Source organism: Octodon degus, unplaced genomic scaffold (assembly GCF_000260255.1).
Source record: "Octodon degus isolate 3935 unplaced genomic scaffold, OctDeg1.0 scaffold00073, whole genome shotgun sequence".
Lineage (NCBI taxonomy): Eukaryota > Metazoa > Chordata > Mammalia > Rodentia > Octodontidae > Octodon > Octodon degus.
In genome coordinates, this window is record NW_004524649.1 from 1,844,443 (window position 1) to 1,860,273 (window position 15,831).

Below are 15,831 nucleotides of genomic sequence, written 5' to 3' on the forward strand. Positions count from 1 at the left end.
AAGTTACAGAATAAGACATTCTCGTATTTTTAATACAAATTAGACTAAAAACAATCCTATGTCCACCTTAGGCATAGGTATGTACAAAGGCTATTCCCTTTGCAGGGAGCTGAATTATGCCAATGGAACAAAACCCAAAGACATGGGTCGGGAAAAGTTAAATCTTCAGCATTCCTCACTTGCCAGCGAGCCCCGCTCCCAGAATAATCTTCCCCATCAGCGTAGCCTGGTCTCCCCGTTCTGGGCACAAACTCCGCCCTATGCCCGCCCACCGGGCCTAAATTCCGCCTACAGGACATAGGCCCAGCTGCAGCTCCACTCTTCAGGCCGTTTGGGCATCTCCCTTGAAAGGGGAAACTAGAATTTCTCCTTCAAAAGAAGGGAGTCGATCCTTCCAACGCTGAACAAAACCCTCTCCTGACCCGCGAGCCCTCGTCCGAGCTACTTCCGCTCCCGGCGACCCCCGAGGCCGGAAGCGGAAGTGCGCGGTACGGTGGGAGCTGTGGTCGCGCGGGAGTTTTGCGCCTGGCAGTGGGAGTGTTTCACCTCGATGGGGGGGTGGGGGTGGGGTGGGGGCGGGGAGTGCCTGTCAGAGGACGACTCAGACCTTGGCCGAGGTGCTGCTTCCCCGAGGTCATCCTGGTCTCCTGGTGCGCCCCGCGCAGGTCGGCTTTGCAGTTGGGTTAGACGGCGCTGCCATCCTGTCTGAAGGGAAGGCCGAATTCCAGACGGGGGCCCCCCAGCTATGGAATGGTGTGACACCGAGCCCAAGTCCTCGCCTGTGCTCCCAGAGGTGCAGGAATGGTGCGCCTCAGAGGCATTGAATCCTCTCAGGCGAGACGACTGTGTATTAGAATTACCGTTTTATTGCATGTGCTATTTAATAGCATTCATTACCTTGTTTAGCAGCTTGAAAGTTAGGACAGTGTCTACATACGCAAATTGATTGAGTGGTTTGTCAAATTTTAAAAATTAAAAGGATGAACTAGATGATACCGTACACTATATCAATTTTTTATTTTTGTGGCAGACAATTTTTTTTTTTTTTCGGAATCAGGTATTGAACTCAGGCCCCTTTTTAGGAAGCACAGAAAAAAAAAAAAAAAAGAACTCAGGCCCTTGCACTTGCCAGGCAAGCGCCTATTCTACTGAGCCATCTGCCCGTCCTGTGTGGCAGACAATTTGTGATGCTTAAAATCTGTTTGCTTCGCTTTTGTTCTCTTTCCTTTCTTTTTTTGAATTTAAGCAAACTTTTCATTTTGTAACTTTTCCTTTGGCCATATGCATCAATTTTTTACTTCACTTTTTTAAAAATTGCAATTATAGTGCGAGGTTATCTTAAGAAATGCTGTTGCTCAGGCCACAAATGAAAAATGATACATAGTTCTTTTCATTGTAGCGCCATTTCTTACTCCAAACTCGTGAACCACAAATCTTCAAAACTTACGGGATTCCAGGAAAAGGATGATATAGTGCCAGAAATGGAAATTGAGTTGATCATAAATGGAATGTTTTTAATAATGGGTAGAAGCTCACTTCTACTGAGGTATGAGCCAGAGTTAACTCTGGAGGAAAATTACAGATCAGATTTCAATTTTGAGGAGATCTTTGTTTTTATTTTTTATTTATTTATTTTTTAAATGTTTCCTTTATTTTTTTCTTTTTGTGGTCAGCTCAGCCTACCCTGGGGGTGGGGCTGGCATGGCATGTGGTGCTGGAGATTGAACCGAGGTCCCTGCATGCTTGCCTAAGCTTGCCTAAGCAGGTGCTTTTAGACCACTGAACTATCTCACCAGCCCCCAAGATCTTTGTTTTTAAAAGAGGTGCATTCTTGCCTTGCCTTTTCAGAAAGGAGTAGTATTATTTCCAAGAGATACCTGAATTCTGTTGTGATTTATGCTAGATGATGAGTAGGCATTTTAAGTCACTCTTATGTTTGGTTTTTGTAATGTGTGTGTGTGTGTGTGTGTGTGTGTGTGTGTATGCCTTCTAGAGTTGGTGTACTGAATTTTCTTTTTGTATTTTAGGGAAGGGTCTACAGGTGTTCAGGGTCTCACTACTAGATCATGAGTTATTCTTGAGGACTGTTGGTTTTTGAGCACATTTTCACTGGGGTGCCTTCAATGAACTGAGCTGGGAATAGGGGGAAACAGTGTAGCTGAAGTACATAGAGTGCCCTGTGGAGGGTTATTCTAGCAAGGAAGAGGGATTCTAAATCAGTAGAGGCAAGGGTGATAGGAGATTATAAAGCAGGGTAACTTGAAGAAGTCAAGGAAAATATCTGAAAAGAGACAAGTGTTTGAACGTAGAGGATGAGTTGTAGGTAGCTAACCAAGGGGTTTGGCTATACAGTAGGGTTTTAGAGGAGACTTAAGGGAACATTTCACACACACGGTTCCTCAGGCATTATAGAGCCTGGTGCATTCCAGTAGCTGAGAAAAGACAGGGGATGTTAAATAAGAGAAAATGAGCTAGGTTGGATAGGAGAGCAGGGCACTGAAGGCCATCATCTACTTTGCACGGTACTGTAAGGTCATTGGGAAGCCCCTGTGTCAGAGTTTTTAAGGACAGGAGTGATGTGATTACTTTCAGAATTTAAACAAAACACTGCTCTTGGATTGAACATAGAGTTTAGGATGGATGAAAATGAATGCAGAGCCTATGTAGGAGATTCAGTAAATTCAGGACTTGCAAGATGGTAGATAGGGATTAATTATTGTGAAACCAGAAAAGTTAGAATATTTGAGATGTGTGTGCATGATGGTAGAATTGAGAGAATTTGATGACTGATGCATTTTGTGTAGCATGTGAGCAGGGGCCAGCAGTTGACGGCCTATAAGCCAGATCTGGTTAAGTTTGTGCTTATACAGTTTTATTGGAGGCCATTGTTTATGTGTAGTTTGTGGCTGTTTCTACACTACTACCATATAGTTAAGTAGAGGTGACAGAGCTCATCTAGCCCCTCAATGGTAAGACATTTATTTGGTTTCTTGGAGAAAAGGTTTGTCAACCTAGAGTATGCAAAATACTCAGCATTCATCAGGCACTGGGCACGTGTCTAGATATGATGTTCTGGAAAAAGTGGGCACAGATTTATATTATACTAACCAGGTTTATATTGTAATTGGAGTGAGCAAGATAAGATTACCTCCCCCTCGCAAAAAGGGCAATGGAAGAAAAGTAGAGGGTGTTAGAAGTAGTTATGAGGTGAGAGGAGCCAATAGAGATCGTTCTTCATGGTCTGTTGTCTGAAAGGCTGCTTGGAGCTCACTGTGTTGCATATTGAAGTAAATTTTGTATAGGAGTTGTTAGCTTGGCTGTTATGTTGGAGGTTCGCAGGAAAGGAGTAGCCTGCCCTGGTGCTGCTTCACCCTCACCCCTTCTTCTACCTTGGTCTCTTGTATTGCAGGGAGAACATCTTCCGACACCTTGAATCCTGGCACTTGTGACATGGTAAGGAGGTGGGGAGGATCAGGATCCTAGGGTCTGGGGTGGATAACTATGTACTTGGGGTTCTGTTCTCTCTTGATTATTCCCCCAACCAAGGAAGAAAGGGGAAAAGAGTGTGGAGCTTCCTCATTGCTGCCCTTGGGGACAACTGTCTTTGTGTGACTTCTAGAGGGAACTGCTCTGAGAGGAGAGTCCCACTGCAGACCTCAGTAGGGTGCCGTTGTAGCAGGACTCCTCCAGGGCCATCCCTGCCATCCTTACAAGTCCTCATAAAAATACCCGTAGCTGAAAGTTATAATTTAAATTTATTAGAGTTCCATGAAATTAAACACTCAGTCTGTCAATCAGCTTATTAAAATACCTGTGTAGGCAGACTCAGGGGCCAGGCTTCGATCCCCAGGCCTGCTGTGCCAGCCCTGCCTCCAGGGTGCACTGAGACTGTGATTGAGACTGGGCGTGGTGGTATGTGCCTGTAATCCCAGCTCTTGGGAGGCTGAAAACAGGAGGATCACTAAGAGTCTGATCTGTATAGTGAGACTCTGTAGACCCTTGTATTAAATAGAAGAAAAAAAATTATCATCTTAGCCATGTTTCTCAGTCTCAGCAGTCATATCTACTGGCGGCTCCCTTTTGGGAAAGCACAGGCAAAATGTTCTTGTTTTCATGGAGAACAGTGATGCACAACACAGCTCTAGAGAATTTGAAAATTTAAAGGCCATAGCGTTTCTCAGGGGGCTGGGGAGATAGCTCAGCAGTCTAAGCACTGGCCTGCCACCCGCAAGTGCAAGGACCTGGGTTTGAGCCCTGGTACTGCATGCTGGGCCAGCCTGGAACCCTGGGTGCACTGAGCAGCCACCGAAACCAGGTGTGGTGGTGCATGTCTGTAATCCCAGCACTGGGGAGGCCCAGACAGAAGGATTGCTATGAGTCTGAGCTGCACAGTGAGACCTTGTGGGGAAAAAAAAAAAGTTTTGTTATTTTTTTAAAGTTTCTCAGAATCGGGGCCAGGGAGATGGCTCAGTGGAATAAGTGCTTCCCTGGCAAGCATAAGGGCCTGAGTTCAATCCCTGGTTCCGCCACAAAAAAAAAAAGAAAACAAATTTTGGGCTGGTGAGATGGCTCAGTGGTCTAAAGCACCTACTTAGAACAAACTAAGCTAAGCAAAGCACAGGGACCGCGGTTCAACCCCCCAGTACCACATGCCAGCCAGCCCCGCCCCCTGGTGGGCTGAGCTGGCCACACACACACACACACACACACACACACACAATAAATAAATAATTTTAAATTAAAAAAAAAGTTTCTCAGAATCAGTGGGAGTCCTTTATTTTACTAGATATAAAAGATTATTAGATGCTTACAGTGGACATATTGTATCTTTTTTTTTTCTTTCTGTGGTTTTAGTCTCCCAAGATCAACAGAGGACGGGTGCGAATAGCACAAGGAGATGTTTAGAGAGTGAGGTTTGGTACTGACTTGTATTAGAATGCAGCTTCTGCATATTAGGGGGAAGTAGTATATATAAGTTTTGGGAAGGATCTTAGGGATTTCCCAAAAGTTAAAAGGTCAAGCCCAGATTGGTGATGCTGTATATAAGGAATTTAGGAAAATTGCCCTAAGCTGCACCGTTAGCAGAGTTATGAAAAGAGCCAAAACTTACACATTAGGATGTCTGCAGACGTGGAAAGTGAGCATTTCCAGCTTGGTGGGTTGTGCAGTCTCTGGTGTAATCACCGCTGTATCTACTGAAGCACAGAAATAGCCATAGGTTGGGGTTGGAGAGATGGCTCAGTGGTCTAAAGTACCTACTTAGAACAAGCTTAGCAAAGCACAGGGACCGTGGTTCAATCCCCCAGCACCACATGCCAGCCAGCCCCGCCCCCTGGTGGGCTGAGCTGGCCACACACACACACACACACACACACACACACACACATAAATAAAATTAAAAAAAAAGAAATAGCCATAGGTGATATGTTTGCATTTCATCTTTTTTTTTTTTTTTTCTGGTACCGGGGATTAAACTCAGGACCTTATGCTTGCTAGGCAAGTGCTTGTTCTACTGAGCTATCTCCTCAGCTCCCAAGATTTCAAATGGATGTGGCTGTATGCCAAAAATATTTCAAATTAGTTTGGGGACACTGGGCGTGGTGGTGTACGCCTGTAATCCCAGCTCTTGGGAGGCTGTAAGCAGGTGGATCATTACTTGAGTCCGATCTAGTAGTGAGACCCTGAACACCATGTAGACCCTTCCCTAAAATACAAAATAAATAAATAAATAAATAAATAAATAAACAAATTCGTTAGTTTTTGGTAGTTGGGGTTAGATCTGAGGCTTGAGGCAAGTGCACCACTGAGCCCTTTTTATTTTTATTTTGAGGCAGTCTTGCTAAGTTGGCTAGGTTGCTCTTGTGTTCCTCCTGCCTCCTGTAGCAGCTGAGATTACAGTTGTGTGCTCCACCTGGTTCAAAAAATAAGTCTGTTTAAAAGAGCAGAGGGTAGGCTTGATCTGCTGTCCTCTGATGTAAAGAGCTCCCTGTTGGCTCATCTTTGCACAGGGTCTCGTGTTCCCAGTGGTGACCAGCTGTCCTTCCCAGTGTTGGGATGGTCTTTGCTGAACTAGAGCATGTGTTCCTTTTTTAGGACTCTGCCACCTTGGAAGATGTGGCTGTGGGGCTCCTCCAGAAGTGGGCGTTGTTGGATGGTGTGCAGAGGAGCCTGTGGTCCTGGACAAACACAGGACCCTGGCCTGCATGGGTAAGGCTGGCACCGCAGTCTCTTGCTGCATATGTGGGCCATATACAACTTTAACCGCCTGCCATGCCAACAAAGTACTATGGTTCTGGCTGTGTCCGTTGCCTCCATAGAGTCACAAAGCCCCATCCATTGCGTTGACTTCAGGCTCTCTGAAGTGAGGGCCTGTATGGGTCTCACTGAGGTTGACTCTGGACTTCAGAGGTTAGAAAGCCTCAGCCCCTTTGGCACAGAGGGGGCCTTTTTTGTTTTGGATCACTAGTAGTTCATTTTCTGCTACTATAACACAATACCCAAAGTGAGGTACATTGTAAAGAAGAGAGGTAGAGTTAGTTAACTTATAGTTTGGAGGCTTGAAAGATCCAAGATCAGGCAGCCTGATATGTTCTGCTTCTAGTGAGGGCCTCGTAGTGGGTGGCATCTCCGTGGTGGGACTGCATGCAGGTGAGATCACATGGTAAGAACAGACCCAGAGCTATGTGGGGCCCAGGCCTGTCCTTGGGGGCACTAACCCGAATCTTGTGAGAGCCACATTGATTTCTTCCAAGGACAGCCCCGCCATGAGCTAACCCCCTTACACTGGTCCCCACATCTTAAAGGTTCCACTGCCTCCCAACACTGCATTTCTGGCACCCACCCACCTTTGGGTCACACACTCAAGCCATATTCCAGCCATGGCAGGATCCTTGTGAAAGAACTCTGTTGAGTTTTTTAACTGTGGGGCAGGATCCCCTTGCTACCCTCTGGCTCAGCTTCCCCGCCCATGTTGAAATTGGGCCTGGGTACTTGTTTCCCTCTGCAAGCACTCTGGCCCTCAGCGCATGCTCTTCCTCCATGAACAAGGACCCCACTGTGCAGACTTCGTCTGGACACATGGTTGGGGCCAGATGCAGAGCCTAGGGCAGCAGAAGGAGGGACTCTTCAGGCTCCAGCTGTGGGTGAGGACCAGGCAGGTTGCAGATGTCAGGACCCCGCTTGTTAGGGGCACGTTCTGGGAGCTCTCACTCTGGGAGCATCTGAAAAGGCCCTGAATTGTGAAGTTCCCCAAGTTCCTTTAGCTCCTTTTTTGTCTTCACTTCTTTCTCCCTACCCTGTGCTCTTCCTGCTTTTCTCCCTCCCTATGTCTCCCCTGTTTTCCCCTCTTCTCCTCTCATACTTTGGTCTCCATAAAATTTATTTCTTAGAAAATTGTTATATAATTCACATACTGTAGCATTCTTCCTTTTAGAGGGCCTTCCAAATAGCTCAGCAGATTAAAGCTCCTGCAAGCAGGCGCAGGGGCAGGGGGTTGGATCCCCGGGCCTGCTGTGCTGCCCCCGCCCCTGGGGTGTGCTGAGATGGCAATTGAGACTGGGCGTGGTGGCATGCGCCTGTAATGCCAGCTCTTGGGAGGCTGTAAACAGGCGGATCACTGCGAGTCTGATCTAGTAGTGAGACCCTGAACACCCTGTACACCCTTCCCTAAAATACCAAAAAAAAAAAAAAAAAAAAAGAAGAAAAAAAATTCCTCCTCTTAAAGTGTGTTATTCATTAGCTTTTAGCATATTCACAAAGCTATGCCACTATTATTACCTCTACCTAATTTCAGAACATTTAAATCACCCAAAAGAAATCTTATCCCCATTAGCAGCTGCTCCTTCCCACAGCCAAAGACCATGTCAAGGAGGAACGTCTCTTCTTATCTCTGGCCTTGCTGTTCTGGACATTTCACATAAGTGGAATATACTGTATAGTAAATAGCTTTTGGTATGTGTCTACTTTCACTTAGCGTGTCATCTGCGACAGAGCATGAGTCAGAGCTTCAGTCCTTTTTTAAGACAGAACACTTTCCAGTGTATGGAATGCCAGGTTTTGTTTATTCACTCATCAGTTGATGGACATTCCATTGCTTCCACTTTTTGCCTTGTCTTAGTAGATTTCATATTAGTATAGCAAAATACCTGATTCTGAGTATTGTATAAAGAAAAGTGTTTGCCTCATGGTCCTGGTGCCTGGGAGCTCCAACAGTGGCACTGGTCGTCCTGTTAAGAACCTCCTTGGCTGCCTTGCTGCATGGTGGAGCACAAATAAAAAATGCTGTGTGCAGAAATGGGTGGCACAGAGGGTGGCCTTGCCTTGCTACAGCCTGGTCTTGAGGGAACTCATTCCCAGGAAACAGCATTACTCATGAGGGTGGAGCCCCCATGCCCTAGTTACCTTCCATGAGGCCCCACCTCTTAGAGTTCTCCCACCTCAGTGTTGCCGCACAGAGGCCCAGAGCTCCAATGTGTGCACCTTGGGGACATACTCAACTCACATCAACTCATGGCATAACTATTACCAATAATCCTGCTGTAAGCATGTCTGCCCCAGATTTTGTGCAACCAGATTTTTCCTTGTCTTTGTGGGGTATGGGACTTCTGGGTTACATAGCCAGTCTATTTTTGAACTTTTCAGGGATCTGTCAGACAGCCTTACAGATCAGGGGCACTACTTCACATTCCTACCATGGTGGATCCACATTTGTGTTCTCACCTGCAGTTTCTGTCCAGTTCCCCTTTGAACTTAACATATATACGTGTGTTCTTTGACTAGTTGCATCATTTCTCTCTAATATCCCTTTTTCTAGAAATTTCATATTAATCCTCATGAAATCTTTAGCTAGAGAGTCTCTTTGCATTTGTATCTTGTTCTTTGTTAAGTTCCTCCCAGAGCCCTATTTGTGGATGTCTTCTTCTCTTTCAGTCTCTTCCAAAGATTAAGGTCAATGTAAAAAGAAATTGTACACACACACACACACACACACACACACACTTGACTGTGTAAATGCACTGTACATACACACATGTAAAATATAGTTGGTTGTCTGTATCCACAGGTTCTACAGACTTAACCAACCATGAGTTGAAAATATATTTGGAAAAAAATTACTGAACATGTAAGGTCCTTGTTCATGTTCTTGGGCTTTATTCCCTAAACAATAGCATATAACAGCTGCTTGCATCTCATGTACACTGTTACTATAAATCATGTGGAGATGATTTAGAGTCTATAAGGAGGATGTATGGAGGTTCTTTTTTTTTTTTTTTCAGAACTGGGGATTGAACTCAGGACCCTGCACTTGCCAGGCAAGCACTTATTCTACTGAGCTATCTCCTCTATACAGAGGCTCTGTACAAATAGTATGCTCTTTGTATAAAGAATTTGGACATTTGTGGGTTTTGGTATCTGAGGGGGGACCTGGAGCCTATCTCCCATGGATGCATGTATAGGAATGGCTGTATGTCTGTATGTGTGTATGTATGTGTATATTTGGTACAAGGTCTCACTGCGCAGCTCAGACTCTTAGTGATGCTCCTGTTTTCAGCCTCCTCACTCCTGGACTTGGTCGCTGGCTCAGCACTCCTGGGGGTGGGGCAACTGGAAGCAGTTAATTGCTCTAATTCATTTTAGATTTGGAATCCCAACTCAACGCCAAAGAGCTGGCTTCTCTTCAGGAGAGTTTGGAAAACCCATCATTGAAGAACATGCACATGGTGAGACCCTTGGAATTACTTTGGCCCCTACTTCAGAGAAGTTGAGGAGTCTGTGTGCTACAAATACAGCACCAGAACCACATGCTGGTTTCTGCTAGTGTACATTAGTAGTACAGAACAGTGAAGTTGGCTTTGATATTTTGCTACCTGCATGTAACACATTTTGATTATTTTCAGTTCCTTTTCCTCCCTCCACTTTAATCTTTGTTCATCTTTAAAGCCTATAGTTTCCTGTCATTCTCCCTTATCTTACATGTGATAATTTGATTTTCTCTGTCTTATTTTCTTTCTGGCTTATTTTGCTTAAATGGTGGTCTCTAGTTTCATTTTCCTGAAAATGACATAATTTGTTCTTCTTTATGGCTAAGTAATATTCATATATATATAATTTGCTTTATTCTTATATATAAAGGAAAAAGGAGATGGAATATATATATATATATATATAGATAGATAGATAGATATTGGGGGGGAACTGGGGATTGAACTCAGGCCCTTGTGCTTGCCAGGCAATATATAATTATTTATAAAAAATTATTTGTAGGATTTTTTTAATATTGACCTTAACCTGGAGAATTGTAGAGCAGTAAAATGAGTATGTGTGTGTCAATGTAGCGTGCTGTCTTTAATTCTTCTGGGAATATACCAAGGAGTGACATTGCTGGATCAAAGGGTATTTGTACTTTTAGTTTTCTGAAGATCTTTATTTTGATTTCCATAGTGATTGTATTAGTTTATATCACCACCAACACTGTAGGAGAGTTCCTTTACCTCTGTATCCTTGCTGGCATTGTTTGGTTTTGGTGATACTTGGGATTGAAGTGAGGATCTTTTTTTTTTTTTTTTTTTTTTACTGAACTACACCCTCAGCCTGTTAATTTAGAAAAAGGACCTTAATAAGTTGCCTGAACAGACTCCTCTTGCTTCTGTCTCTCACACAGCTGACATTACAGGCATTTGCTACCGCATCTGGCTGTCTTGTACTCTTGAGTATAGCCATCCTGAATGGGTGAGAAGGCATCTCAATGTAGTTTTGATTTGTATTTCTGTAATGGCTGAAGATGCTTAATGTATTTGTATCTACTTATTGGCCTTTTTTGCTTCTTTTTTGAGGTGTCTATTTAGGTCATTTGCCCCTTTACTGATTGTTTTTCTCAGAGTTAATTTTTTTTTTTTTTGAGTTTTAAAAAATACATTTTAGGTATTCTGTATCAGAAGGGTAACTGGCATATTTGCTCATTCAGTAGGTTGTCTCTTCAGTGTTGTTTCCTTTGTTGTGCAGGTTTTTAATTTAATGTAGTTCTTGTTTGTTGATTTTCACTATTATTTTCTCTGCTACTGGGGTCCTGTTCAGGAAGTCTTTGTCTTCAAGTGTCTCTCCTATGTTTCCTTTCAGCAGTTTCAAAGTTTATATGTAGCTCTTTGAGCCATTTCAATTTGATTTTAGGGCATGGTGAAAGATATGGATCTAATTTCAATGTTCTGCATATGGATATCCAGTTTTCCCAGCAGTACTTGTTAAGGAGGCTATGTTTTTTCTAGCGTATATTTTTGGCCTTTTTTTTTTTTTTCAAAAATTAGATGGCTGTCAGTTGGTGGATTTGTTTCTGTACTTTCTCTTCAATTCCGGGGAGACATTAGAGGCAAGGGCTTCCTTTCATGGGCAGCAGTATCTGAGCTGTGGCTTCTGGAATCTGGGCTGTCACTCAGGATTCCTTCTAGAAGGTTCCCCCAGAGACATGTTTCCATCAGTATGAGTCAGACATTGAGCAGATGAAATGTGATTTACTTCTCAACAATGATAAGGAAAATTCCACCTGATAGGAAATTATGAATAGGAGAAAGTCTTCTGGTAGAAGAAGTGATGTACTCAAGTGTGAGAATTCAAACTGGCTGATCAAGGTACACCTTAAAATGCTAGGAATGTGCTCCTGTCAGGGAGGACTCCTGGACGCTGGCCCTGGAATGGTGAGCTTTTCCCATCATTCACCCCTTGTGAGGAGCAATCTCTACCTAGAGAGAAGACATTGATGACTTTATCTAGGCAGGAAGGGCATCTGGAGGCTGTTCACTGGAGCTGAATGAGAGACCAGCAAGAAAGAGGTTGCTTTGTAGAGTGGGAAAGCTGTTAGGGATCCTTCAGGACCCTTCCTGTAAGAAGCCCTTTCAGTAGGAAAAGCCCTTGGGACTAGCTTGGATGTTACTCTGCCGGAGGAAATGCACACTGAGTTCTGTCCATCTTGCCTTTGGCCCTGAGTTTCTTTCTCAAACAACAGGCCTTTCCAAGATTTGGGTTCCCATTCCTTTTTTTTTTTTTTTCCTCTTCTTTTTTTTAGACAAGATCTTTCTGTGTAGTTCAGTCTAGTCATGTAGCCCTCACTGGCCTCAAACTTCCAGAGATCCTTCTGCTTCAGCCTCTCAAGTGCTGAGATAACAAGCATGCACTACTATGCCCAGCTTGAGTTCCTATTCTTGGGAGTTGCAGAAGTCAGTGTGAGGGATGGGATGGAGTGAGACACAGAGCCTGGTCTCATCCCTGAGCTGGGCCTGCTTTCCCAGAGCTTGTGAGCTCCCTGGGCTCCCTCAGTCTGGGCCCCTCCTGTGTCATGGATCTGTGTCTGCGTAGAACATCAGGGATGCACAGCCTCTGTCTGCATGGGCTGCAGTGTCTGGGCGGTAGAGAACTATGCTTTGTTGCTGTGATGGGAACAAAACCTTCCCAAGTACAAAGCCTCAGCCATGTACATCCCTCCGTGGGTTCCAGAGCAGCTAAATCCCTGGCTCCTGCCTGGCTCCAGCAGACTCCAGGGCAGCAGGCCTCCCTTGCCCCTGGTTCCTCCTCATCCTGTGTTTACCCTCTGATGTTGGTTAAGAATCTCCTCCAATAGCTGCTGGGAAGAAGCCACATGGATTTTTAGACCTTAAGGCTAGCATTGTTGTTTTGGAGCTGCTGGACTGAAGGGGCCCCACCTGAAGTGGCCATCATAGTGAAACCTGCGGCATGTACTGTGTGTCATCACAAAGCCCACAGTTAGTGCTTGATGAGCAAGGACTTGAGCAGACAGATGCTGGACAGACAAATCTTCTGGCTCCACCACCCTGTATCTGTGGACCACCAGATGCACTGTGTGCAGAAAGGGAGGGAGATGGGACCCGAGAGCCTGGGGCTCCCCTCCAGGTCCTGTGGGCGCTTTCCTCACGGTATAGACTCTGTGCCTTCTGTAGATCTCCCCATGTGTCTGCAATGGGGTGCTGGAGCGACATGCACCAGATGATACCAAGGTCCAGGAAGAGCAGGCAAGCACTGGGCTTGCTGTGCAGGCACAGAGGACAGACACTCAGAGAAGCTGAGCAGTAAAGACACTGCCTGTAAGTTCAACAGCTAGCTTTGGAGCTGGGAGTGAGTCTTAAATTAATTCCAGAGACTATAACTTTGTCACCAAGTTCCATAGACTGAGGGTCACATATCCACTAATGACTTGAGCCTTCAGCTAGCCCTTTTGGGCCATGCTGGGTACAGTGGAGCTTTATCCCAGTCATCTGACAGCTCTGGGGTCACCCTGGCTTCTAGGAGGAAGCATCAGTGACCAGGGACAGAGCATCCTCGGGAAGCACAAGCACCTGGAACCAGGCCTTGGCTTCCTAGGCCGACTTTGCCTCTTTTTCCTTCCGCCCTTCTCTATCCATGGAGAAATGTGCAAGTCCCTTGAGCTGAGGCTGGTGCAGCCCTCTTGGCTGCTGAGGCAGGGACAGCACAGCGAGGGATGCTTTGCCAAGGCCTATGCTCTGCCCCTAGCAGAAGGGCTCTGCTTACCTGCCCCCACTCCATCATCCCCCTCAGGGATCTGCTGCGTGTGCTATTGCCCAGGCTGCCACTGCTGAGCCTGCCAGGTTCCCTTCCACAGTGTAACCATCTCTGCTGCTCCTCCCCTCTCTACCACTGCCAGCCTGCCCAGAGCCACTATTTGTTCTGTGCTCACAGCCTGCATCTAACAGCTCCTGGGCCCACCTTGCACGTGGAGGCCAGAGAGGTTCCTTAGAGACAGTTAGCAAGTCCACCATCTTTCTTGAGGGAGCAAGTACTGGTGAAGGAGCATTCACATCTTTTTCCACTGTATTAGTCCATTTTCTGTTGATATAGCAAAATACCTATAACTGGGTACTTTATAAGGAAAAGAGATAGCTGGGTATGGCGTTGCACCACCTATAGTCCTAGTGCCCTTGGAGGCTAAGGCAAGAGGATTGTTAGCTCGGTCTGGGCAATTTAGTAACAGTGAGTCTCTGTCTAAAAGAAAAGGGGGGGGGGCTGGAGATACAGTTCAGCAGGAAGGCCCAGGGTTTAATTCACAGGGAAAAAAGTTTAGTTTTTAGTTCACAGTTGTAGAAGCCAAAAGTCCAAGGTCAGATGGCTCTGTTTGGTCTCTGATGAGGGCTTCATAGTACTGGCACCAGGGTGGGACTGTGAGAGGGAGAGATCACATGGTGAGAGAGGGCAGAGACAGGTCAGGCGTTCCACTTGATCTTGTAGAACAACCCAGTCTCATGGGAGCCAAATGGCCACTGTGAGAACATTAATCCCTTCCAAAGACAGTGCACTCAGTGCCCCGGCTACCTGGCACTAAGCTCCACCTCTTGAAGGTTCCCACTTTACACATGGCTGCAATGAAGGGGAACTCCAGCACAAGACTCTTTGGGGGACAAATCACACCCACACCACAGCCCCCAAGAAAGGTCTTTCTCGGAGTGACTTGCTTTTTCTCCTTTCGTCTGCCGATGTCCACCTCTACACACTGCCCTCACCCTGCTGGCCCTTGGCTCCTGGATTTGTCTCAGTGTTTCTCGACTGCAGGAGTTGTAAGTCTGTCACAGTGATTAGCCTAGTATTTAAGGACTGGCTGAGTCGCAGAAAGGTAAAGAGTACAGTGTGTTTCCCAAAGCAGGGCCAGTCATGAAAATTCAGGTAGGTGTGACTCCATGCCCTGGCACAGGGTATGTGACTGTGGCCCCTGCTCCTCTGTCTAGGGACTGACGGCGGTTGTGCAGATCCAGAGGGTGGTGACAGTGGTGCCCAGGCTGGGTCTCTCCTACACATGGTGGTCAGGGCTTCTGGTGAGTGGGTGCTTGCATGGGACATGTGGTCAGAGGGCCCTGCTGTCTTGTCTTTTGTCTGGGAATTTGTATCCCATCCCTTCTTCATTTCTTCTGATTGCAGGCCCTATAAGACACAGTGCATAAAGCTGCCTCTTAGTATTTGTCCACTCCAGGGAAAGGTGCTTTTTAAGCATTGAGCCTGGAATTCCACGTTGATTTTTTTTTTTTTTTTTTTTTTCAGAGCCAGGGATTGAACTCAGGCCCTTGTGCTTGCCAGGGAAGCATTTATTCCACTGAGCCATCTCCCTGGTCCCCAAGTTGATTTCTGGTCATTGATATTTTGATGAAGAAAAAGCAAGGCCATAAGCATGTGAGGTTGTGCATATGTCCCCATCCTTTAGCTCCATTTGGCTGTTCCATGAAGTACCACACACAAAAACAAAGTGTGTCAGTTAAAAAATAAAAAAGCAAATCAGTTAGGAGAAAGCAAAACGAAACATAAGAGGTAGCCCAGACCTCTCCGGACATTAAATTCTTTTTTTTTTTAAATACTGAAAAATAGTATTTTTTTGTAAATAATTTATTCAGAAAAATGAAGGAAGGCAAGGTCTATTGTAGAGGACAGATTTTAATAGGGTTAAAATCTGAGACACTATTTGGCAGTGGACTAGCATGGTATCGTCTCTTACAAGCTATGGGACTTTATAGAAATAGTGGTATCATGGGGCTGGGGAGATGGCTCAGTAGAATAAGTGCTTGCCTGGCAAGTGCAAGTGCCTGAGTTCAATCCCCGGTTCTCAAAAAAAAAAAAAAGAAAGAAAAAGAAAAAAGAAAGAAATAGTGGTATAGTGGTATCTTAAGTCAGGATTGCTTTGTAACCTTTGACCACTGGGCAGACAGCCTACATGTGTTTACCTGCTAAGGCTCACTGCTTTAACAAGGGCCTCTGAATTTTGATTATCTGGTGGGGGTGGTGTTTAGAACCCTTACTAACTTTTTTTTTTTTTTTAACATTTATTTA

General features: G+C 45.3%; 1 protein-coding gene across 3 annotated transcripts in view; it reads left to right on the top strand.

Annotated features, from left to right (window-relative positions):
- The first annotated feature begins 518 nt into the window (after nucleotides 1-518).
- The window catches only part of Znf333 (zinc finger protein 333), a 26,510-nt gene continuing 11,197 nt past the window's right edge, over nucleotides 519-15,831 (top strand). For 2 of the 3 annotated variants that reach the window (XM_023720246.1, XM_023720244.1), the window contains exons 1-4: nucleotides 519-665; nucleotides 3,410-3,453; nucleotides 6,094-6,207; nucleotides 9,637-9,719. In XM_023720246.1, coding sequence (XP_023576014.1) covers nucleotides 6,113-6,207; nucleotides 9,637-9,719 — 178 coding nt within the window. In that variant the 5' untranslated portion in view covers nucleotides 519-665; nucleotides 3,410-3,453; nucleotides 6,094-6,112. The remainder of the gene's footprint in view (nucleotides 666-3,409; nucleotides 3,454-6,093; nucleotides 6,208-9,636; nucleotides 9,720-15,831) is intronic. The other variant, XM_023720245.1, reaches the window with a different exon arrangement.